This window comes from Hylobates moloch, unplaced genomic scaffold (genome assembly GCF_009828535.3).
Source record: "Hylobates moloch isolate HMO894 unplaced genomic scaffold, HMol_V3 SCAFFOLD_13, whole genome shotgun sequence".
NCBI lineage: Eukaryota > Metazoa > Chordata > Mammalia > Primates > Hylobatidae > Hylobates > Hylobates moloch.
Genome location: NW_026652288.1, coordinates 77,876,364 through 77,903,073, shown reverse-complemented (window position 1 = coordinate 77,903,073; position 26,710 = coordinate 77,876,364). Strand labels below are relative to the sequence as shown.

The 26,710-nt window shown below is 39.6% G+C and overlaps 1 protein-coding gene across 8 annotated transcripts in view; it reads left to right on the top strand.

Moving 5' to 3' along the window:
• Positions 1 to 26,710, top strand: part of ZBBX (zinc finger B-box domain containing) — a 271,544-nt gene that overhangs the window by 81,060 nt on the left and 163,774 nt on the right. For all 8 annotated transcript variants that reach the window (XR_009209484.1, XR_009209485.1, XR_009209486.1 and 5 more), the window contains one exon: positions 12,382 to 12,639. Coding sequence is in view for 5 of the 8 variants with exons in the window: in XM_058426979.1 (XP_058282962.1) it covers positions 12,382 to 12,639 (258 nt within the window). In the remaining 3 variants the exon portion in view is untranslated. The remainder of the gene's footprint in view (positions 1 to 12,381; positions 12,640 to 26,710) is intronic.

The window sequence follows — 26,710 nt, the reverse complement described above, 5'->3', positions numbered from 1 at the left end:
CATGGTGTATATGTACCACACTTGCTTTATCCAGTCTATCACTGATGGGCATTTGGGTTGGTTCCAAGTCTGCTATTGTGAACAGTGCTGCAATAAACATATGTGTGCATGTGTGTTTATAATAGAATGATTTATAATCCTTTGGGTATATACCCAGTAATGGGATTGCTGGGTCAAATGGTATTTCTAGTTCTAGATCCTTGAGGAATTACCACACTATTTTCCACAATGGTTGAACTAATTTACACTCCTACCAACAGTGTAAAAGCATTCCTATTTCTCCACATCCTCTCCAGCATCTGTTGTTTCCTGAATTTTTAATGATCACCATTCTAACTGGTGTAAGATGGTATCTCATTGTGGTTTTGATTTGCATTTCTCTAATGACCAGTGATGATGAGCTTTTTTTTGTTTGTTTGTTGGCTGCATAAATGTCTTCTTTTGAGAATTGTCTGTTCATATCCTTTGCCTACTTTTGGATGGGGTTGTTTGTTTTTTTCTTATAAATTGAAGTTCCTTTTAGATTCTGAATATTAGCCCTTTGTCCAATGGATGGATTGCCAAAATTTTCTCCCATTCTGTAGGTTGTCTGTTCACTCTGATGATAGTTTCTTTTGCTGTGCAGAAGCTCTTTAGTTTAATTAGATCCCATTTGTCTATTTTAGCTTTTGTTGCCATTGCTTTTGGTGTTTTAGTCATGAAGCCTTTGCCCATGCCTATGTCCTGAATGGTATTGCCAGGTTTTCTTCTATGGTTTTTATGGTTTTCGTTCTTACATGTAAGTCTTTAAGCTATCTTGAGTTAATTTTTGTATAAGGTGTAAGGAAGGGATCCAGTTTCAGTTTTATGCCTATGGCTAGCCAGTTTTCCCAACACCATTTATTAAATAGGGAGTCCTTTTCTTTTAGTTGTTTTTGCCATGTTTGTCAAAGATCAGATGGTTGTAGATGTGTGGCATAATTTCTGAGGGCTCTGTTCTGTTCCATTGGTCTATATATCTGTTTTGGTACCAGTACAATGCTGTTTGGGGTTACTGTAGCCTTGTAGTATAGTTTAAAGTGAGGTAGTGTGATGCCTCCAGCTTTGTTCTTTTTGCTTAGGATTGTCTTGGCCATGCCGGCTCTTTTTTGGTTCCATATGAAATTTAAAGTAATTTTTTTCAAATCTTGTGAAGAAGTCAGTGGTAGCTTGATGGGGATAGGATTGAATCTATAAATTACTTTCAGCAGTGTGACAATTTTCATGATACTGATTCTTCCTATCCATGAGCATGAAATGTTTTTCCATTTGTTTGTGTCCTCTCTTATTTTCTTGAGCAGTGGTTTGTAGTTCTCCTTGAAGAGGTTCTTCACATCCCTTGTAAGTTGTATTCCTAGGTATTTTATTCTCTTTGTAGTAATTGTGAATAGGAGTTCACTCATTATTTGGCTCTCTGTTTGTCTGTTATAGGTGTATAGGAATGCTTGTGATTTTTGCACATTGATTTTGTATCCTGAGACTTTGCTGAAGTTGCTTATCAGCTTAAGGAGGTTTGGGCTGAGACAATGGGATTTTCCAAATATACAATCATGTTGTATGCAAACAGAGGCAATTTGACTTCCTCTTTTCCTAATTGAATACTCTTTATTTCTTTCTCTTGCCTGATTGCCCTGGCCAGAACTTCCAATACTATGTTGAATAGGAGTGGTGAGAGAGGGCATCCTTGTCTTGTGCTAGTTTTCAAAGGGAATGCTTCCAGGTTTTGCCCATTCCGTATGATATTGGCTGTGGGTTTGTTATAAATATCTCTTATTATTTTGAGATATGTTTCATCAATAGCTAGTTTTATTGAGAGTTTTTATCATGAAGTGCTATTGAATTTTGTCGAAGGCCTTTTCTGCATCTATTAAGATAATCATATGTTTTTTGTCATTGGTTGTGTTTATGTGATGGATTACATTTATTGATTTGCGTTTGTTGAACCAGCCTTGCATCCAGGGATGAAGCTGACTTCATCATGGATAAACTTTTGGATGTGCTGCTGGATTTGGTTTGCCAGTGTTATTGAGGATTTTCGCATAGATGTTTATCAGGGATATTGGCTTGAAATTTTCTTTTTTTGTTTTGTCTCTGCCAGGTTTTGGTATCAGGATGATGCTGGCCTCATGAAATAGGTTAGGGAGGAGTCCCTCTTTTTCTATTGTTTGGAATAGTTTCAGAAGGAATGGTACCAGCTCCTCTTTGTACCTCTGGTAGAATTTGGCTATGAATACATCTGGTCCTGGACTTTTTTTGGTTGGTAGGCTATTAATTGCTGCCTCAATTTCAGAACTTGTTTTTGGTCTATTCAGGGATTCGACTTCTTCCTGGTTTAATCTTGGGAGGGTATATGTGTCCAGGAATTTATCAATTTCTTCTAGATTTTCTAGTTTATTTCCATAGAGGTGTTTATAGTATTCTCTGATGGTAATTGGTATTTCTGTGGGATCAGTGGTGATATCCCCTTTATCAATGTTATTTTATCTATTTGGTTCTTCCCTCTTTTCTTCTTTATTAGTCTGACTAGTGGTCTATCTACTTTGTTGGTCTTTTCAAATAAACAGCTCCTGGATTCATTGGTTTTTTTAAAGGGTTTTTCATGTCTCTATCTCTTTCAGTTCTGCTCTGATCTTAGTTATTTCTTGCCTTTGCTAGCCTTTGCATTTGTTTGCTCTTGCTTTTCTAATTCTTTTAATTGTGATGTTAGCATGTCGATTTTAGATCTTTCCAGCTTTCTCTTGTGGGCATTTGGTGCTATATATTTCCCTCTACACACTGCTTTAAATGTGTCCCAGAGATTCTGGTACATTGTGTCTTTGTTCTCATTGGTTTCAAAGAACATCTTCATTTCTGCCTTCATTTCGTTATTTACCCAGTGGTCATTCAGGAGCAGGTTGTTCAGTTTTCATGTAGTTGTACAGTTTTGAGTGAGTTTCTTAATCCTGAGTTCTAATTTGATTGCACTGTGGTCTCAGAGACTGTTTGTTTTGCTTTTCATTCTTTTGCATTTGCTGAGGTGTTTTACTTCCAATTATGTGGTCAATTTTAGAATAAGTGTGATGTGGTGCTGAGAAGAATGTATATCCTGTTGATTTGGGGTGGATAGTTCTGTAGATGTCTATTAGGTCTGCTTGGTCCAGAGCTGAGTCCTGGATATCCTTGTTAATTTTCTGTCTCGTTGATCTGTCTAATATTGACAGTGGGGTATTAAAGTCTCCCACTATTATTTTATAGGAGTCTACATGTCTTTGTAGTCTCCAAGAACTTGCTTTATGAATCTGGGTGCTCCTGTATTGAGTGCATACATATTTAGGATAGTTAGCTCTTCTTGTTACATTGATCCCTTTACCATTATGTAATGGCCTTCTTTGTCTCTTTTGATCTTTATTGGTTTAAAGTCTGTTTTATTAGAGACTAGGATTGCAACCCCTGCTTTTTTCTGCTTTCCATTTGGTTGGTAAAATTTCCTCCTTTCTTTTATTTTGAGCCTATGTATGTCTTTGCATTTGAGATGGGTCTCCTGAATACAGCACACTAATGGGTCTTGACTCTTTATCCAATTTGTGAGTATATGTCTTTTAATTGGGGCATTTAGTCCATTTACATTTAAGGTTAATGTTGTTATGTGTGAATATGATCCTGCCATTATGATGCTAGCTGTTTATTTTGCCCGTTAGTTGATGCAGTTTCTTCATAGTGTCAATGGTCTTTACAATTTGGTAGGTTTTTGCAGTGGCTGGTACCATTTGTTCCTTTCCATGTTTAGTGCTTCCTTCAGAAGCTCTTGTAAGGCAGGCCTGGTGGTGACAAAATCTCTCAGCATTTGCTTGTCTGTAAATGATTTTATTTCTCTTTTGCTTATGAAGCTTAGTTTGGCTAGATGTGAAATTCTGGGTTGAAAATTATTTTCTTTAAGTATGTTGAATATTGATCCCCACTGTCTTTTGGCTTGTAGGGTATCTGCTGAGAGATCTGCTGTTAGTCTGATGGGCCTCCCTTTGTGGGTAACCCGACCTTTCTCTCTGGCTGCCCTTAACATTTTTTCCTTCATTTAAAGCTTGGTGAATCTGATGATTATGTGTCATGGGGTTGCTTTTCTCAAGGAATATCTTTTTGGTGTTCTGTGTGTTTCCTGAATTTGAATGTTGGCCTGTCTTGGTAGATTAGGGAAGTTCTCTTGGATAATATCCTGAAGAGTGCTTCCCAACTTGGTTCCATTCTCCCCGTCACTTTGAGGTACACCAATAAAACGTAGATTTGGTCTTTTCACATAGTCCCTTATTTCTTGGACGCTTTGTTCGTTTCTTTTCACTCTTTTTTCTGTAACCTTGTCTTCTCGCTTTATTTCATTGAGTTCATCTTTAATCTCTGATATACTTTCTTCCACTTGATCTATTCGGCTATTGACGCTTGTGTATGCTTCATGAAGTTCTTGTGTTGTGTTTTTCCGCTCCAGCAGGTCATTTATGTTCTTCTCTAAACTATTTATTCCAGTTAGCAATTTGACTAACCTTTTCTCAAGGTTCTTAGCTTCCTTGCTTTGGGTTAGAACATGCTCGTTTCGCTCAGAGGAGTTTATTATTACCCACCTTCTGAAGCCTACTTCTGTCAATTTGTCAAACTCATTCTCCATCCGGTTTTGTTCCGTTGGTGGTGAGGAGTTGTGATCCTTTGGAGGAGAGGAGGCATTCAGGTTTTTGGAATTTTCAGCCCTTTTGCACTGGTTTCTCCCCATCTTCGCAGACATATCTACCTTTGGTCTTTGAAGTTGATGACCTTCAGATGGGGTTTCTGAGTGGATGTTCTTTTTGTTGATGTTATTACTATTCCTTTCTGTTTGTTAGTTTTCCTTCTAACAGTCCGGCTCCTCTGCTGCAGGTCTGCTGAAGTTTGCTGGAGGTCCACTCCAGACCCTGTTTGCCTGGGTATCACCAGCGGAGGCTGCAGAACAGCAAAGATTGCTGCCTGTTCCTTCCTCTGGAAGCTTCGTCCCAGAGGGGACCAGATGCCAGCCAGAGCTCTCCTGTAAGAGGTGTCTGTCGGCCTCTACTGGGAGTTGTCTCCCAGTCAGGATACACTTGAGGAGGCAGTCTGTTCCTTATCAGAGCTCAAATGCTGTGCTGGGAGATCTGCTGTTCTCTTCAGACCTGCCAGGCAGGGACATTTAAGTCTGCTGAAACTGCACCTACAACCACCCCTTCCCCCAAGTGCTCTGTCCCAGGGAGGTGGAGGTTTTATCTATAAGTCTCTGACTGGGGCTGCTGCCTTTTTTTTCAGAGAGGGACTCTTGAGAAGGCAATCTGGCCACAGTGGCCTTGCTGAGCTGTGGTGAACTCCACCCAGTTTGGACTTCCCAGCAGCTTTGTTTACACTGTGAGGATAAAACCACCCACTCAAGCCTCAGTAATGACAGACACCTCTCCCCTCACCAAGCTCGAGCATCCCAGGTCGAGCTCAGACTGCTGTGCTGGCAGTGAGACTTTCTAGCCAGTGGATCTTAGCTTGCTGGACTCCATGGGGGTGGGAACCGATGAGCCAGACCACTTGGCTCCCTGGCTTCACCCCCCTGGCTTCTGTCTCGCTGGTGTTCCAGGTGCCACTGGGGTATGAGAAATAAACTCCTGCTGCTAGCTCGGTGTCTGCTCAAGTGGCCACCCAGTTTTGTGCTGGAAACCCAGGTCCCTGGTGGTGTAGGCACCGGAGGGGATCTCCTGGTCTGAGGGTTGCAAAGACCATGGGAGAAGCACAGTATCTGAGCCAGAGTGCACGGTACAGTCCCTAATGGCTTCCCTTGGCTAGGAGAGGGAGTTCCTCGACCCCTTGCCTTCCTGGGTGAGGTGACACCACACCCTTCTTCGGCTTGCCCTACTTGGGCTGCACCCACTGTCCAACCAGTCCCAATGAGATGAACCAGTCCCAGTGAGATGTACCTCAGTTGGAAATGCAGAAATCACCCGCCTTCTGCGTCGATATCACTGGGAGCTGCAGACTGGAGCTGTTCCTATTCGGCCATCTTCTCTTCATGATTTTTTGGTTTCCATTTTGAAAGCTAGATCTTGGTGTCACCTATATTCTTAGGCATCTTATGTATTCAAATGTGTTTATTCATGTAGAAACAATTATACTTTATATTGCATTGTTATATACTTTTTAAATTTTTAAAATTAAAATATATTAATTTAATGATTTTTATTTTGTAATAAGATTTTGTATTTCATAATATATATCACTGTTATAGATATTCTTTATTCAGTTAAATATTGTCCATTAAGACATAAATATAAAACTAATAAAATGGATTTTCTTCTTTTTAAACTTTATATTATCTTCTTGAAGTGTTAATTAAAATTTCTATGCAAATAAAAATTAGTGTAGGTGTTCTAGTTTTAAAAATGATAAAGTGGCTCTTATTGAATTGACCTCCTGCAAATAACAATCATAGACAGATCAACGAGACAGAAAGTTAACAAGGATACCCAGGAATTGAACTCAGCTCTGCACCAAGCAGACCTAATAGACATCTATAGAACTCTCCACCCCAAATCAACAGAATATAACATTTTTTTTCAGCACCACACCACACCTATTCCAAAATTGACCACATAGTTGGAAGTAAAGCTCTCCTCAGCAAATGTAAAAGAACAGAAATTATAACAAACTGTTTCTCAGACCACAGTGCAATTGAACTAGAACTCAGGATTAAGAAACTCACTCAAAACCACTCAACTACATGGAAACTGAACAACCTGCTCCTGAATGACTTCTGGGTACATAATGAAATGTAGGCAGAAATAAATATGTTCTTTGAAACCAACGAGAACAAAGACACAACATACCAGAATCTCTGGGACACATTCAAAGCAGTGTGTAGAGGGAAATTTATAGCACTGAATGCCCACAAGAGAAAGCAGGAAAGAGCCAAAATTGACACCCTAACATCACAATTAAAAGAACTAGAAAAGCAAGAGCAAATACATTCAAAAGCTAGCAGAAGGCAAGAAATAACTAAAACCAGAGCAGAACTGAAGGAAATAGAAACACAAAAAACCCTTCAAAAAATTAATGAATCCAGGAGCTGTTTTTTTGAAAAGATCAACAAAATTGATAGACTGCTAGCAAGACTAATAAAGAAGAAAAGAGAGAAGAATCAAATAGATGCAATAAAAAATGATAAAGGGGATATCACCACCAATCCCACAGAAATACAATCTACCATCAGAGAATACTACAAGCACCTCTATGCAAATAAACTAGAAAATCTAGAAGAAATAGATAAATTCCTTGACAAATACACCCTCCCAAGACTAAATCAGGAAGAAGTTGAATCTCTGAATAGACTAATAACAGGCTCTGAAATTGTGGCAATAATCAATAGCTTACCAACCAAAAAGAGTCCAGGACCTGATGGATTCACAGCCGAATCCTACCAGAGGTAGAAGGAGGAGCTGGTACCATTCCTTCTGAAACTATTCCAATCAATAGAAAAAGAGGGAATCCTCCCTAACACATTTTATGAAGCCAGCATCATCCTGATACCAAAGCCTGGCAGAGACACAACCAAAAAAGAGAATTTCAGACTAATATCCTTGATGAACATTGATGCAAAAAGCCTCAATAAAATACTGGCAAACTGAAACCAGCAGCACATCAAAAAGCTTATCCACCATGATCAAGTGGGCTTCATCCCTGGGATGCAAGGCTGGTTCAACATATGCAAATCAATAAATGTAATCCAGCATATAAACAGAACCAAAGAGAAAAACGACATGATTATATCAATAGATGCAGAAAAGGCCTTTGACAAAATTCAACAACACTTCATGCTAAAAACTCTCAATAAATTAGGTATTGATGGGACGTATCTGAAAATAATAAGAGCTATCTATGACAAACCCACAGCCAATATCATACTGAATGGGCAAAAACTGGAAGCATTCCCTTTGAAAACTGGCACAAGACAGGGATGCCCTCCCTCACCACTCCTATTCAACATAGTGTTGGAAGTTCTGGCCAGGGAAATCAGGCAGGAGAAAGAAATAAATGGTATTCGATTAGGAAAAGAGGAAGTCAAACCATCCCTGTTTGCAGATGACATGATTGTATATCTAGAAAACCCCATCGTTTCAGCCCAAAATCTCCTTAAGCTGATAGGCAACTTCAGCAAAGTCTTAGTATACAACATCAATGTGCAAAAATCACAAGCATTCTTATACACCAATAACAGACAGAGAGCGAAATAATGAGTGAACTCCTATTCATAATTGCTTCAAAGAGAATAAAATACCTAAGAATCCAACTTACAAGGGACGTGAAGGACCTCTTCAAGGAGAACTACAAACCACTGCTCAATGAAATAAAAGAGGATACAAACAAATAGAAGAACATTCCATGCTCATGGGTTGGAAGAATCAATATCGTGAAAATGGCCATACTGCCCAAGATAATTTATACATTCAATGTCATCCCCATCAAGCTACCAATGACTTTCTTCACAGAATTGGAAAAAACTACTTTAAAGTTCATATGGAACTGAAAAAGAGCCCGCGTCGCCAAGTCAATCCTAGGCCAACAGAACAAAGGTGCAGGCATCACGCTACCTGACTTCAAACTATACTACAAGGCTACAGTAACCAAAACAGCATGGTATTGGTACCAAAACAGAGACATAGATCAATGGAACAGAACAGAGCCCTCAGAAATAATGCCACATATCTACAACTATCTGATCTTTGACAAACCTGACAAAAACAAGCAATGGGGAAAGGATTCCCTATTTAATACATGGTGCTGGGAAAACTGGCTAGCCATATGTAGAAAGCTAAAACTGGATCCCTTCCTTACACCTTATACAAAAATTAATTCAAGATGGATTAAAGACTTACATGTTAGACCTAAAACCATAAAAACCCTAGAAGAAAGCCTAGGCAATACCATTCAGGACATAGGCGTGGGCAAGGACTTCATGTCTAAACACCAAAAGCAATGGCAACAAAAGCCAAAATTGACAAATGGGATCTAATTAAACTAAAGAGCTTCTGCACAGCAAAAGAAACTACCATCAGAGTGAACAGGCAACCTACAGAATGGGAGAAAATTTTTGCAACCTACTCATCTGACAAAGGGCTAATATCCAGAATCTACAATGAACTCAAACTAATTTACAAGAAAAAAACAACCCCATCAAAAAGTGGGTGAAGGACAGGAACAGACACTTCTCAAAAGAAGACATTTATGCAGCCAAAAAACACATGAAAAAATGGTCATCATCACTGGCCATCAGAGAAATGCAAATCAAAACCAGAATGAGATACCATCTCACACCAGTTAGAATGGCCATCATTAAAAAGTCAGGAAACAACAGGTGCTGGAGAGGATGTGGAGAAATAGGAATACTTTTACACTGTTGGTGGGACTGTAAACTTGTTCAACCATTGTGGAAGTCAGTGTGGCAATTCCTCAGGGATCTAGAACTAGAAATACCATTTGACCCAGCCATCCCATTACTGGGTATATACCCAAAGGACTATAAATCATGCTGCTATAAAGACACATGCACACGTATGTTTATTGCGGCACTATTCACAATAGCAAAGAGTTGGAACCAACCCAAATGTCCAACAACGATAGACTGGATCAAGAAAATGTGGCACATATACACCATGGAATACTATGCATACATAAAAAATGATGAATTCATGTCCTTTGTAGGGACATGGATGAAACTGGAAACCATCATTCTCAGTAAACTATCGCAAGGACAAAAAACCAAACACTGCATTTTCTCACTCATAGGTGGGAATTGAACAATGAGAACACATGGACACAGGAAGGGGAACATCACACTCCAGGGACTGTTGTGGGGTGGTGGGAGGGGGGAGGGACAGCATTAGGAGATATACCTAATGCTAAATAACGAGTTAATGGGTGCAGCACACCAACATGTCACATGAATACATATGTAACAAACCTGCACATTGTGCACATGTACCCTAAAACTTAAAGTATAATAATAATAATAATAATAATAATAATAATAATAATAAAGAACCAAATTGGGACCTCTTCTATCTCCTTCTGTGTTTTAGTTACTTTAAATTACACTTTGAGCATATTTCCAGTAAGAAAGATGGTCTATTTCTTTGCTGTGTGCTAAGCATAAGTCTGACCTGTCCTTTATGTACTTTTTCTCAATAGGGATCAATTACCTTTAAATACTGTGGCAATCAAATGTTCTTATAAGTGTTTGTACTCTTCTAGATTTTCTGAAGGGCATCTACATTATATTAAATTTTTCTTTCTTCGTTTCTGTGAATTGGCAGAAGTCCAGTCCTTACTCATAGCATTTTCCTTTGGTTTGTTTTTAAAGTAAGAGTTGTAAATTCCTTTAAATTTTACCTTGACTGAGACATATCATAGTACAGATACTAAAGTGTGGTTTACCCCATAGAGTAGAACTTTTGATTTATATTGTGAATAATTGTTACACTCACTGACTTGTGCAGCTACTGTTATTGCCTGTACTATTGCTTCCTTATGTAGACATGGAGAGTTTGGTTCTTGATTGCTATAAATATGGTTCTTTATGTATTATAGATAAAAGAGGAAATCATTTCTTATAGTCATAAAAATAAAAAAATAATTATCAGGGATAATTATATATATATATGTATAGATATATATATATGTTTTTAACACTTAGGCATATTTTACCCTGTTATTTTTATCTGAGCACAAATAGACACAAAAGATCAGTCTTATTTTATCTTATTCATAATTTTATTTCAATAAAAATTATTTTAAAAATTGATTTCTGAAATTTTCACTAAAGTTGGTACCCTTTGAGACTTACCTTGGCCAATTTTAATTGCTTAAATAATTACATACTGTATTCAGAGTCTTCTTGAGGTATTAGACACATTCAAAGTAGATTTTTTTTTAAGTTAAAAAAAGACAAACTCCACTTTGGTAGGCTGTGGCAGGCGGATCATGAGGTCTGGAGATCAAGACCATCCTGGCCAACATGGTGAAACTCCGTCTTTATTAAAAATACAAAAATTAGCTGGGTGTGGTGGTGCGCACCTGTAATCCCAGCTTGGGAGGCTGAGGCAGGAGAATCGCTTGAACCTGGGAGGCAAAGGTTGCAGTGAGCCGAGATCGTGCCACTGCACTCCAGCCTAGTGACAGAGCAAGACTCCATCTCAAAAAAAACCCCCCAACCCCCCCAAAAAAGAACTCAATAGTCATTAAATATTTAATACATGATTACCACCTGTAGTCACTTTTTTGAATTTTATATTTTTCGTTGAGTCACTAGAGTGAGAACAATGTTATATGGCATAGGTTCCATCAAATTAGGGTTCTTATGATAATGACAATTGCACATTAACTCACCTAATAGTTTTACAAAGCCAGTTTGTGTTAAGGGAGTGCAAAGTTATCTTATAATTATGTTTACTATAAATATATTTACCTAAATCAGAACAATAATTTATTACATTAAAGCATTTATCTGCCATATGACTTTTTAAATATGTACCTTGAAAACTGTCTTGGCCTTATTAAGTAATATTTTGTGAGAAATACCAAATTAGAAATTAGTTATGTTGTGTTAGTGTAAGATTTGAAGAGTTTTTTTTTTCCTACTGTGACAGAAGCAAACATGTTGAAGAAACCAGCTAAGTTAACTTTCAAAACACATGAAGACAAAGTAGCGACTGTCCTAGAGGAACAGTGTAATAATCTGACTTAGATGGGTGCTTCTGGAACTTTTCCAGAAGACAATGAGCTCATCCTTAGGAAAATTAGGGATGTGATCTCCATTTCTTTAAAGCCTGTGTTTTTCCAAATATTCATATAGATTTTGTAAATTAGTCTCTTTTGTTACCATATTTTTAAATGTAAGAATAAATTACACATCATCAAGTAAAATTGGTTCACTAGGAAGTGGCACGATGCTTTTTCTAAGGGTTTTTTTCTTACAAAGTATAGTGTGGTATTGTCCTGGAATTTAAGACACATGTCGTGGTGCTTGGCTTTGGAATAAAATTGTGTGTTGTTTCTCTATGAAGTTGACTTAGTTTATAGATATTTTCCTTTGTGAATATTAAAATTAGTTTGTTTTTCTCTGAATGTAGGAAAATTAGGAAAAACAATACCCAGAAGTGTTCTTTATGACATTGGAAAAGTAATTTGAGATTAAGAAGATGTGGTTAGCTAGAAAGGGTGATAGTCAAAATTAATTTTTCATAAACTCCGTTACATGAACTTAACTTCTCTGTGTGCAGGGACCTGGTATTTTGTATCTTTAGGTACTCATTCAAATTTTTAAAAGTTGATTTAAAAACTTTTTACTTTTAATTTTAGGTCAGAAATCACAGAGACCTTCAACAGCAAATTTTCCACTTTCCAACTCTGTTAAAGAAAGTTCCAGTTGCCTTTCATCCTCTCATCCTCGATCAAGAAGTGCAGCTGCTCAATCATTATCTAGAGCTGCTTCTGAAATTTCAGAAATTGAATATATTGATATTACTGACCAGAATGAGCTTTCCTTAGATGACACTACTGATCAACATACCTTAGACAGTTTGGAAAAAGAATTACAAGTGCTGAGAACTCTTGCAGGTAATGCTATTTTTTTTTTCACTTTAGATAATGCTAATTAACTCTGCCCTCAACCTGATTCTTCATATCTTGCTCTAACAAAACAAGCCAGCAAACAAGAAAGCTTTCCCTTTTCTTCTTTAACCATCAACCATTGTGTCTGTTTTCCTTGAAATCCCCTGCTATCACTCTGAATATGTTTAAAAATGTGTGGATACCCAGCCACACCAAAGATGGTCCCCATAGCCTATAACACACAGCTAAATTGTGGAATGAATAATTTCATGTGCACGAAAAAAATCTTTTTTTCTCCTTTCTGCAAACCCACTATAGGATTAATCTCTATAGCTTTATGTAAGCCACTGTTCAATATACTTATTGGAAAACTGAGCCATTACATCTTTTAAAGCAGTGCTTTTCAAGCATAAATGTTTATACAGATCTTTCAAGGGATCTTGTCATAATGCAAATTCTGATTGAGTATGTCAGGTAAGGTGAGATTCTGCGTATCCAACAAATACCCAGGTGATGCCAGTGCTGCTAGTTGGCAAACCATATCTTCAAAAATTGTACTTGTGCATTTTATTTCCAACTTCAGTGGACATAGTCAGCAATATAGTGACCATATTCTTGAACATGTGAAGGTCTGGCTCAGTAGCAAAACATCAGGAAAATGAATCCTTTTATTTGCATCATAAAGGCACTCACACAGTTTGGAAGAAGCCAGCTGCAGATCCATGAGACAGGCTAGAAAATTCTTTGATCCCATATATTCCCCACTTGCTTTTCCGTTGTTCTTCCTGTTAGTGGTCTCTTCCTTTATTGATCTTAGAATAATGACTTTGCTATTGTTCTATAAATTATACATCTTTGTTTTGAAAAATTAAAGCAATACAAAATTACAAAAAAAGAAATAAAAACCCACCACAAGTTCTAACTACTCTTAAAATAACCATTATTAACATTTAGTGAGAATCATTTTAAACATTACTGTTTATATCATAAGTACACATAGAAGAATATATATTCAGTAGAATGAACAGATTGAAGGAACGTGATAAAAATTGTACAGAAATAGGTTTATGCACTCCATAATATATATTTTAAGTATATATTTAGCCAACTTAATAAAAGGAAAATCAAAATAAAATTAAAATTAGTTGTACATTTCAAATAAATGTTTTTCCACCACAAAAATATTAAGTTGAACTTATTATAAATGAATTTCCGATGCCGCAAAAGAAACAGCACTCGAATATAAATTTAGTTTCCTCATCAAGGCAATTTACTTTTGCAAAAGGGTGCCACTGTGTCAATCAAGATTACAAGTGCACACTGAACAAAGGACACCAGGGGGTTTTTATATCCTTAACGCAATCCCTATCTCTGTGTCCTTCCCCCATGGGCTGGGGTCAGACTGCACTATCTGAGCTCATCTGATTGGCTACTTGTAAATGTTTTTCTAAATATGGAAGGGAGGGGGACGTGAGGTACAGTGATAGAGCGTGTGAGACGTGCAGTTTCAAGGGAACGACGGGTACAGGTAACCAAGGGAACAGATGTGAGTTATTGATTAGGACTGACGGGAAGTGGGTAGGCTGTTTATAGTAACTGTTGGCAAGGAGAAACAAGAAAGTTGAGTTGGAGAACAAAGGGTAGGGAAGTATTATGTATTTATTTATTTATTTATTATTATTGTTATACTTTAAGTTTTAGGGTACATGTGCACAATGTGTAGGTTTGTTACATATGTATCCATGTGCCATGTTGGTGTGCTGCACCCATTAACTCGTCATTTAGCATTAGGTATATCTCCTAATGCTGTCCCTCCCCCCTGCCCCCACCCCACAACAGTCCCCGGAGTGTGATGTTCCCCTTCCTGTGTCCATGTGTTCTCATTGTTCAATTTCCACCTATGAGTGAGAACATGCGGTGTTTGGTTTTTTGTCCTTGCGATAGTTTACTGAGAATGATAGTTTCCAGTTTCATCCATGTCCCTACAAAGGACATGAACTCATCATTTTTTATGGCTGCATAGTATTCCATGGTGTATAGGTGCCACATTTTCTTAATCCAGTCTATCATTGTTGGATATTTGGGTTGGTTCCAAGTCTTTGCTATTGTGAATAGTGCCACAATAAACATACGTGTGCATGTGTCTTTATAGCAGCATGATTTATAGTCCTTTGGGTATATACCCAGTAATGGGATGGCTGGGTCAAATGGTATTTCTAGTTCTAGATCCCTGAGGACTCACCACACTGACTTCCACAATGGTTGAACTAGTTACAATCCCACCAACAGTGTAAAAGTGTTCCTATTTCTCCACATCCTCTCCAGCACCTGGGAAAACTGGCTAGCCATATGTAGAAAGCTGAAACTGGATCCCTTCCTTACACCTTATAGAAAAATTAATTCAAGATGGATTAAAGACTTACATGTTAGACCTAAAACCATAAAAACCTAGAAGAAAACCTAGGCAATACCATTCAGGAAATAGGCATGGGCAAGGACTTCATGTCTAAAACACCAAAAGCAATGGCAACAAAAGCCAAAATTGACAAATGGGATCTAATTAAACTAAAGAGCTTCTGCACAGCAAAAGAAACTACCATCAGAGTGAACAGGCAACCTACAAAATGGGAGAAAATTTTTGCAACCTACTCATCTGACAAAGGGCTAATATCCAGAATCTACAATGAACTGAAACAAATTTACAAGAAAAAAACAAACAAACCCATCAAAAAGTGGGCAAAGGACGTGAACAGACACTTCTCAAAAGAAGACATTTATGCAGCCAAGAAACACATGAAAAAATGCTCATCATCACTGGCCATCAGAGAAATGCAAATCAAAACCACAATGAGATACCATCTCACACCAGTTAGAATGGCCATCATTAAAAAGTCAGCAAACAACAGGGTAAGGAAGTTAACAGGCTAAATCTTTTGAAAAAAAACTCAGAAAGATTCATTGTATCTTACAATTCCTCCCCTTAAAATTTTTATAATCTCTTCTCTTCAAACCTTTTTAACATGTTCTGGCTTTGCTCTTCAACTTGGTCTTCTAAAAGGAAAAGCTTATCTGAATAGAGTGGAGGAGAACTAAGAGAGGTTTTAGTGAGTGTTGTCTTTATAAGCCTTTGTACTAGCCCACGGATGCATGGTATGATGCAACACCCAACAAGAATAAGCACAACTATCATGACTGCAAGAGAAGTGAAGATTGGGGCCATGACTCCTTTCCATTTACCAAACCGTCTTTCTAGCCATCCTGAAAGAGGGCTATCAATTTCAGAATTTTTAGCTAGTTCATTGGACAAAGCAGTCAATCTCTGTAAGGCCTTTGTTATGCTTCTGTCTAGGGCAGTATTTTTTGGGATAAAGGCACAACATTGGGTTTTGATCATAATACAAACTCCACCTTTTTCAGCTAACATGATGTCTAGGGCCATTCTGTTTTCCCAAGCCATTTGGCTAGTAGGTCCTAATTGCTCAACTATTCCTTTGACAGCATATCTAGTGTAATTAATAAATCATTGCTGATTATAGTAGATATAATTTATCCAGTCTACATTTTTATTAATAGTTACCCATGGAAATAATGATTCAAATCCTGCAGCTATTTGATCTCAGGCTTTGAATCTATCAGGTACCCCCCGTAGGACTCCATTTGCATCTAAATAAACTTCAGAATCAAAAGACCCATAAGGAGCTTCTCTTATTTTGTGGCATTGTGTTTTTTTCCTTTTCTGGTTGATGAACTTCCAGGGTGAAAGGGATAGCCAATTGGACAAGAGCACAAGTACCGCTCCAGTTACCTGGCAGAGTTTCCAGTAAGGGACCACCACAACACCACCATACATCTGCTTGAGGATGACTAAGGGGAGACTGATGGGTAAGCTCCTGGAAAGGCTTAAGCTCACTGCATCCTGCTAAGCTTCCAAGGAACACTAAGTTCTCCCCGTCATGAGAGACACGAAGTGAAATGAGCAGAAGACCGAAGCTGAATGGCCCTAGGGGGCTGACCCGCAGGGTGTTGGACTTTGGGATATAGCAGAGAGAGAGCTTGCCACGATTTGTTGCCCCAAGCCATGGAATCTTCGAAAAGAGCTACGATGCAGCCCATGTCCAGTTGACTGGGAGACCATCCGAGTGGAAAGGGCCTGTGCACATAACAATTGCTTTTATTTAATGTGAGACAGAATATTTGATCCATTCCAACCAGGCGTTTACATCTTGATATCCTGTTTCAATTGCTAAAGTTTGCCTTAGATCATCTACTGCTACAATATCTACTTTAGTATTATCATTAGGTATAGAAGAGATGGCAGTCTGATTAGAAGAAAGCTCAGAAGGAGAAGAGAAGGAAGGGGGTGAAGAGAATGAAGGATTAATAAAATGCATTTCAAAAGACCCTGTGAAGTCTGTGCAGCCAAGTTGGCTCCTATGTCATAGAAGCGACTTAAAGTAGGTTTAGGATCAGTAGAGCTGGAAATGAGAATAGAAATTTATATGGGATTACATTGGTTATACTGGCAATTGGGGGCGGTGCTCCCCTTAGTGAAACGAATATATGGTTTTAAGGATATACAACCACTCGCTGATGAGGTCCAGCCTTGATATTCGGTTGTCCACAGGGCATCATTCCAGCTGTGACAGACTTGTTTTCCCATATTTGTTAAGGAACAAGAGTCTTGGTAGGGGGCGCCTTTCACTTTAAAGGGTCAGAGATACTTTTCTGAGGCTGAGAGTTGCCTCTGACTTTGGATATCTCTACAGGGTATGACTAGACAAGCATCAAATGTAATAACTTGGGGTGTGTTTGATTTAGTTATATTAATAACAAGGTGGTCAGCTTGGAAGGAGAAAAGAAGAATGGAAGAGAGTTAAATTTTTCTTAGCTTTAGTTTGAGGGGGTTTTTCCCTGGAATAATGGCTCATGACTTCAGGGTGGACAGTGCTTTCTTGACTCGAGTGTGATGGGTCCATCCTTTCTCTGCTGTCCAGACTGCAGTTTCAGTGGTCAGGAGCACTAGATACGGTCCTTCCCAGGCTGGCTCAAGTTTTCATTTTTTCCAGCTTTTGATGAGGATGTGATCCCTGGGCTGGTGCTAATGGACCAGGAACTCTAGGAGTGGCACCTGTACCATGAGACCTTTGGCTTTAAGAGAAGAGAAGGTAAAGGAGAGACTAAATATGTAATTCCTGAGGAATTGATCTTTTGTCTCAAATGTAGGGATATAGGTAGTGGAGTGTAAATAGGGCAGTCCATAGGGCATTTCATAAGGAGAAAGGCCTATATCCTTCCGAGGTGCAGTTTGGATTCTTAACAGGGCAATAAATAGGAAGACATTTGGTCCATGGTAACCGAGTCTCTGGAACTAATTTGGTTAAGTGATTTTTTAAAGTTTGATTCATCTTTTCTACTCTCCCTGATGAAGATGGATGCCAAGGTGTATGATATTCCCATTTAATGTCTAGGTCTTGGGACAACTTTTAAATGATGTGTGCTGTGAAAAGGGTTCCATTGTCTGAGTCAGTGTTCTCTGTTAGTCCCAATCTAGGCACTATATTTTCAATTAGTGCTTTTACTACATTATTGGTTGTTGCATTTGAAAAGGGAATAGCTTCAATCCAGTGAGTGAGGTGGTCTACTATTAATAACAAATACTTTAGATGAGCAATTAGGGGCATTTCAGTGTAGTCACTCTGAATACTTTGGAATGGTCTTAGCCCTGGATTCCTCCCCACCAAGGGAGATTTCTTTATAACTTGTTTATTGGTTTTTTTACATATTAAGCAACTGTCCGTGACTTGTTTGGCCAAGGTATAAATTCCTATACACCCATGAACTCTGAGAACTATATCATACATGGCTTTGGGTCCCCAGTGGGTCCCTTGATGCAGGTGAGACAGGATTTCTCTCAGGAGAGGTTTGGATAGCATTTCCCTTTGGTCTGGTAATACCCATTTTCCTTCTGAGTTTTCTTTGGCCCCTGTTTTTATTAATTTTTCTTTTTCCATGGCTGAGAAGACAGGGACTGCAGTAGAGGAGGACAAGGGGTTAAGTGAAAGACAGGTGTTCCAGATGAAACGGCAGCCTGCTTGGCTATCTGATCTGCTAAGTTGTTTCCCTACCTTTCAAAAGAAAGGCTTTTCTGTTGTCTGGGAACATGAACAATACCTATTTCTTTGGGAAACTGAAGGTTATCTAATATTTGGGTGATTAACTCCTCGTGAACAAGGTCTTGGCTTTTGCTATTAATAAGACCTTGTTTAGTCCAAATTTTTCCAAATGTATGGGCCATGCCAAAGGCATATTTAGAATCAATATAGATGGTTCCTTCCTGCAATTACTTTAAAGCTTGGGTGAGTGCAAACAACTCACAAGTTTGGGCAGACCAATTATTAGGCAATTTGCCTGACTCTATTTCTTTAAGAGTTTCCCCATCAATTACTGAATACCCATTGTGTCTTTTTCCCTCAATCACCCAGGAGGAACCATCTATGAATAAGTGTCATCCTGTTTTCAAGGTGGTATCCCGTAGGTCTGGTCTGACCTTTGTTTGGTAGTCAATTAAATTGAGACATAGGTGCTCCCTGTTTAGAGTTGGATCTCCTGTTAAGAAACCTGCTGGGTTGAGTGAATTATCAGTAGTTAAGGTTAAATCATCTTTTTCTAGCAAAATAGCTTCATATTTCAGGATTCTGGAGTCAGTAAGCCACTTCCCAGCTTTTGGATTTAGTATTGCTCTAATTTTGTGGGATGTGCTTGCAGTCAACTTTCCCCCAAAAGTTAACTTTCTGCTTTCTTCAACTAATATTGCCGTAGCAGCAACAGATTGGATGCATTGAGGCCATCCACAAGTGACTGGGTCTAAAACCTTTGATAAGAAGGCTACAGGCTGCCGGCAGCCACCATGCTCTTGGGTAAGCGCTCCTATAGCCACTCCATTATTTACATTGACAAAAAGGTGAAAGGGCTTTTCTAGAGAAGGCGAAGCTAAAACTAGGGCAGTCATAAGTCTTTCTTTTAATTCCTCAATTTGGTCGACTTCCTCAGAAGTCCACAGGAGATGGTCAGGTTTTTCTGGAGTAGGCTTCTAGTATAGCAGCTTACTGTGTAAGGCATATGAGTCAATCCATAAGTGGCAGTATCCAACTAATCCTAGAAATTTTCTGAGCTCATGCTTAGTTTGAGGCAAGGATAAATACACGATGCCTTCAACTTGCTCCGGCCCTATTCTCCACTTGCCTGCACTTACGAAATGGCCTAAATATTTGACCACAGGTTCTATATACTGAAGCTTTTTCTTTGAGACTTGTAACCCCTCACAATGTAGATGATCAAGGATATGTGTGGAAAAACTGGTTACTTTTTCTACATCCTCTCCTGATATGAGGATATCATCAACATACTGGAGCATGCATGTGTGCTTTGGAACGGAAACCTTTCCTAGCACTTGTTCTAAAATCTGACTAAAGAGGTTGGGTGAGTCTGTGAACCCTTGGGGCAAAACTATCGACCAACACTGTTGTTTTTACCCTGACTGGGTGTCTTCCCACTTAAAAGTGAATGTGCCTCAGCTATCTTCAGCTAGGGGACATGCCCAGAAAGCATCCTTTGAGTCTGTTACAGTAAACCATTGATGATTATATGGAATTTTACTGAGAATAGTGTAAGGGTTAGGGACAACAGGGTGAATAGTTTGTACTATTTGGTTGATAGCTCTAAGATTTTGTACTAACCGGTATGACCCATCTGATTTCTTGACGGGCAGTATTGGGGTGTTATAAAGAGACATACAAGGCTCAAGAAGCCCATCTTTCATGACACTTTCAATTATGGGCTTTAACCCTATCTGTCCTTCTAAAGGGATAGAGAATTGCTTCCTCCTCACCACTTCCTCTGGGGTTTTTAGCTTGATGTGGATTGTGGGAATCTGAAGGTTTCCTTGGTTTACTTCACATTGAGTGAATACATTTCTCATCTGTAGTGGTGAGTAAATTTAATGAGGCAAGGAATCCTTTTGGGCTAACTTGTAAGACTATGCCTAACTTCAACATTAAGTCTCTTCCTAATAAGTTAGTTCCTGCCTCAGGGATCAATAAAAATTGGATATGAGTCAATCAATCTTAGAATTTAACTGCTGTACTTTCTAAGACTTCTGCTTTAAACCCTTCCCCTTTTATCCCAGAGACTCAAAGGTCTTCTGAAGAGCAGGCAATGTCAGACAGAGGGAAACAGAGGAGCAAGCAGCCCCTGAATCGACTAGAAAGGTGATAAGCTCATGATTGGGTCCCACTTCTAAATGTATCAAGGGCTCCTAGTGGGACTTGAAGTAAAAGAGACAGAGCCCCTGAGCCCCCTTCTCCTCCTCAGAGGTAATGAGGGAAAGGGCTTGTCTCTCCCTTTCTAATTTGGGACATTCTCTTTTGAAGTGGCCTGCCCTTCCACATCTGTAACACCTCTCTTGTCCTTCTTCTCTCCCAGCTCTAGGACTTTGCAATGTTGTTCCCCCATACTCTTTAGAGAGTCTGGTAGACGAGGGTCTGGGTCCTCTAGATGGAGGCTTGGGTCTTTTAAACGGGGGTCTGGACCCTGTATAGTTTCCGGCCCCCTGGAAGCTTTGTTTAGAAGTATGTGGATTTGGTTCCACCAAGTTTTGCCTTTTGTTTTTGTTTCTCTTCATCTCTTCTAACATATACTTATTGAGCTTCTCTGAGAAGTTCACTCAGAGGTCGGTCTTCCCAATTTTCTAATTTTTGTAACTTATTTGAAATATCTGGCCAACTCTTAGTGACAAACTGGAGTTTTAACTTTCCTTGTCCAAGGGGGTCTTCTAAGTTTAGGCCTGAATAATTTGGTCCTTCAATCTGTTTAGAAATTTCATAGGCCCCTCATCTTTTTCCTGTTGTATATCAAGTGCTTTAGAGAGGTTGTGGGTTCAGGGTAGTGATTCCTTAATTCTCTTTATTATCATCTCCCTTAGGTCTTGTATATTTTCCCGGTGAGCTGGGTTATTATTGTCCCACCGGGGTCTTGGCCAGGAAGCTTTTGATCTGCGGTAGGAACGTCTTGACTGGGAGGGTGTTCACACTCCCAAATTACCATAGCAGCCCTACTGATCATCCCTCTTTCTTCCCCCTAGAAGAGAATGCCTAGAATGGACATTAACTCAACCCAGGGTGTATAACTGAGGTCCCAGGGATTTATCAACTTGATCTGCTACCCCATAAGGGTCATCTAATAATGGCTTAAGTTCCTTCTTTAAATTCCAGACTTGTGAACTAGTTAAGGGAGCACTTACAAAGCCAATAGCACCTCCTCCTTGTGGTACCTCTCTCAAGGGGAAGAGAGTCAGAGCTGACTGCATAGATGTGGAGGGAAATGAGAAGTTTTGGATATCTCTTTTACATTGTTCTACTTCATGTTGGAGTTCCTTCAGGGAGGGACACTTAGGCTGAGAGGGATCAGTTTTATGGGATGATGATTCCCAAGAATCAGGATTGTAACGAGGAGGAATAATGTAAGCAGAAGAAGGATCTGGGGCAGGATCCGGGGCAGCAGCAGCTGCCTGAGGGGAAGGATTGGGGGCAGTGAATGGGGGAAGGTGGCCTAGGGGATCCCATGCGCTGGAGTCCTTAGCCGTGGGAACCGGCTTTTCTGAGTTTTCATTGTCGAATGCCAGATCGGGCTTTTCCCTAGTTGTTTTTAAGGGATAGAGGAGAACAGATCCCTGTCTCTAATAAAGAGCATAGTCCAGTTTCTCTTGAGAACACTGAACTTTTATCATTTACATGTTGAATTAGGAGTTGATACATTACCTCCTCATTCGACCCAAACTGGCCAGAGATTGAGGGCTTGAGGAGGGGACTCTGGGTCCAAACAGAACAGCAATATTTTATCATTTGTTGCTTTTTCTTATGTTTAGTTCTCTCAATACCTTTCCAATATTTTAACATGAGACCTAGGGGACTATCTGGGGGGATATATTTATTGCTATCTTTATCCTTTTCACTTCTCATAATACTTGGGATATTTCCCATGTTGGGTCCTAGTTAGGCTCAATTTCTCATATTAGAAATTTCTTGCCTATCTTTCCCTGGAGGCTTATTAAGGCTCAATTCCCTCATATGAGGAATCTCTTGCCTATCCTTCCCTGGCAGCTTATTAAGGCTCAATTCCCTTGTATGACAAATCTCTTGCCTATTCTTTAGCCCCACCTGCTGAAGGTTCCTTGCACCCTTCTTTAGCGTCATCCACTCTGGATGCTTCCCTTGCAGGAATATTTCAGGTCCCTCTTAGCATGGATGGTGGGTCAGTATAAACCCCTGACGGGACCCCCAAAGGGCCACCCTAAGCCATATGAGGTGGCCATGGAACCGCAGATTGGACTTACTCACTCCGCACAGCAGTAGTACTTGTTACCATTCACACACTTTCAACTTCCAGAATCCTGACCACCAAGGAAATACTTTGTCGCCCCTGTGACTTTTCTTACCTTGGTCTGTGCACAGAGTTTACCTGGTTGCTGCGGTATGTGAGCCCCCTTTTCCCAAGCTGCCGGCTTGTTCCTTTCCCGGGTTGCTGAGAGTCCGGGTTTATTCATCACACTGGGTGGGTCTCGATCCCTCACCCTGAAGCCACTGCAGTGAGGTGGTGGGGCGCACCTTCTCACGGGAAAGAACCGGAGATCCCTCCCCAGAGGAGAATGGGCTCCCCGTACGAGCCACCAAATTGTTATAAATGAATTTCCGATGCCTCAAAAGAAAAAGCACTCAAATATAAATTTAGTTTCCTCAGCAAGGCAATTTACTTTTGCAAAAGGGTGCCACTCACGTCAATCAAGATTGCAAGTGCACACTGAACAAAGACACCGGGAGTTTTTTATACCCTTAACATGATCCCTATTTCTGTGTTCTTCCCCCATGGGCTGGGGTTGGACCGCAAAATCTGAGCTGATCCAATTGGCTACTTGTAAATATTTTTCTAAATATGGAAGGGAGGGGGACGTGAGGTACAGTGGTGGAGCTTGTGAGACGTGTATTTTCAAGGGAAAAATGGGTACAGGTAACCAAGGGAACAGATGTGAGTTATTGATTAGAACTGATGGGAAGGGGGTAAGCTGTTTATAGTAACTATTGGCAAGGAGAAACAAGAAAGTTAAGTTGTAGAACAAAGGGTAAGGAAGTTAACAGGCTAAACCTTTTGAAGAGAGACTCACAAAGATTCATTGTATCTTACAAACGGTACGAAATTACCCTTTTGTAGACCAAAAACAGTAGAATATTGGCAACTTTTTATGGTTTAATCCATTATTTTTACAAATATACCTTTAAAAGTTGAGAAAAAAGGGGAGGAGAAACATGGCAAAACAGAAGCCTACATCATTCATTTCCCTATCCTCCCCGACACTGGAACACCAAATTTTAACAACTGTCTACACATAGGAAAGCACTGTGGCAGGAACCAAAACTCAAGTGAGTAATCACAGTACCTGGTTTTAACTTCATGTTGTGGAAAGAGGTATTGAAAAGGGCAAGAGAGACATATTGAATTACCAATGCCACCCCTCCCCTACCTCCTGGCAGCAACCCTGGAGTGTGGAGAGAGAATCTGTGCTCTCTGGGGAGGGAGAGAACATCCACTAGAGGACTTCACATTCAACTCAGCGCTACCTGGTTACAGCAGAGAATAAAGCTGTGCTGGGCTCAGCCAGTGCCCATGCATGGAGGAAGCATTTGGACCAGCCACATTCCAGAGGGGAATCATCCATTCCAGCGGTCAGAACTTGACTTCCTTGGCAAGCCATGTCACATTGAGCTGAAGTGCCTGGGGGTCGTAGGTAAACTTGAAAGGCAATCTAGGACACAAGGACTACAATTCTTAGGCAGCAGCTAGTGCTAGGCTGGGCTTAGAGTCAGTGAACAAGCATGGCACATGACCTAGAGAGACACCACCTGACACAGCTAAGGGAGAGCTTGCACCATCCCTCCCCCAACCCCAGGCTATGCAGCTCATAGCAACAAAAGTGACTCCTTCCTTCTGCATCATGAAAGGAGAGTGAAGAGTAAGAAGGGCTTTTCTTGCATCTTGGCTACCAGCTCAGCCACAGTAGGAGAGGGCACTGAACAGAGTTGTGAGTCCCCCATTTCAGGTCCTAGCTCCTAGATGATATTTCTTGACACAACCTGAGCCCAAAGGGAATCTGCTGCTTTGAAGGGACGAGAACCCAGTCCTGGAAGGATTCATCACCTGCTAACTGAAAAGCCCTCAGACCCTGAATAATCTCCAGTGATACCAAGGGATTACACCACAGGCCTTGGGCTCTAAGATGTGCTGGCTTCAGGGGAGACCCAGCACATTCTCAGCTGTGGCAACTACAATGAAAATGATGAAAAATTGCATTTTGCAAAAGCAGAGGGAAAAGTAAAGGGGACTTTGTCTTGTACCCTGGCTACCAGCTTGGCCACAGTGGAATGGAGCAACAAGCAGGTTCGTGGGGACTTCAAGTCCAGACCTAGATTCTTGAACAGTATTTCTAGACTTGGCCTGGCATGGGCCAGATGGGAGCCCAGTATCCTGAAGGGTGAGTCCCAGGCCTGACAGTATTCATCATAAGCCGATGGAAGAGCCCTTGGGCTTTAAGCAACCATTGGTGGTGGCCGAGTAGAAATCCCCATGGACTAGAGGTGGTCAAGGCCACAGAGACCTCTGCCTATAGAAAGGGAAGAGAAGAGTGGGAAGGACTTTTTCTTGTGGTCTGAGTGCCAACTTAGCTGCAGTAGAATGGAACCTCAGGTAAACTGCTGAGATTGTTGACTGTGAAAGTATAAAGCTCACTGGTATAAACACAGAAAAAAGCACAGAATAGTATAACACTGTAATGGTGGTGTGTAAACTTTTCCTGACTTAAGTAGAAGGATTAAATGATGAATCAACCAAAAATAGTAACTATAACAACTTTTCAAGACACAGACAGTACAGTAAGACATAAAGAGAAACAACAAAAAGTTAAAAAGCAGGTTCATAGTTTATAGAGTTTTTGTTAGTTTTCACGTTGTGCGTTTCTTTGTTTATGCAATCAGTGTTAAGTTGCCATCAGTTTAAAATGATGGGTTATAACATATTACTTGCAAGTCTCATGGGAACATCAAATTGAAAAACATACAAGACATATAAAAAAAAAAGGCAATAAATTAAAGCATACCAGCAGAGAAAATCACCTTCACTAAAAGGAAGAAAGGAAGGAAGGAAAGACAGAGGAGAAGACTACAAAACAACCAGAAAACAAATAATGAAATGGCAGGAGTAAGTCCTTATCAATAACAACATTGAATGTAAATGGACTAAACTCTCCAATCAAAAGACAGAATGGCTGAATGGATGGAAAAATAAAGCCCAATGATGTGTTGCCCATAAGAAACTTACTTTACCTAAAAGATACACATGAACTGAAAATAAAGGAATGGAAAAAAAGATATTCTATGACAATGGAAACCAAAAAAGAGCAGGAGTAGCTATACTTTATCAGACACAACAGATTTCAAGACAAAAACTGTAAGAAGAAGGTCATTATATAATGATAAAGGGGTCAATTCAGCAAGAGGGTATAATGGTGATAAATATATATGTACCAACACTGGAGTACCCAGATATATAACACAAATATTATTAGAACTAAAGAGAGAGATAGACCTCAATATAACAATAGCTGGAGACTTCAACACTCCACTTTCTGCATTGGACAGATCTTGAAGACAGAAAATCAATGAAGAAACACCATATGTAATCTGCACTATAGAACAACTGGACCTAATAGATATTTACAGAACATTTCATCCAACAGCTGCAGAATACATATTCTTCTCCTGTGCACATGGATTATTCTCAAAGAAAGACCATATGTTAGGTTACAAAACAAGTCATAAAATATCCAAAAATTGGAAATAATATCAAGAATATTCTCTGACCACAGTGAAATAAAACTATAAATCAGTAACAAGAGAAATTTTGGAAAACATGTGTAAATTAAACAGTATGCTCCCAAATGACCAGTGTATCAATGTATAAATTAAGAAGGAAA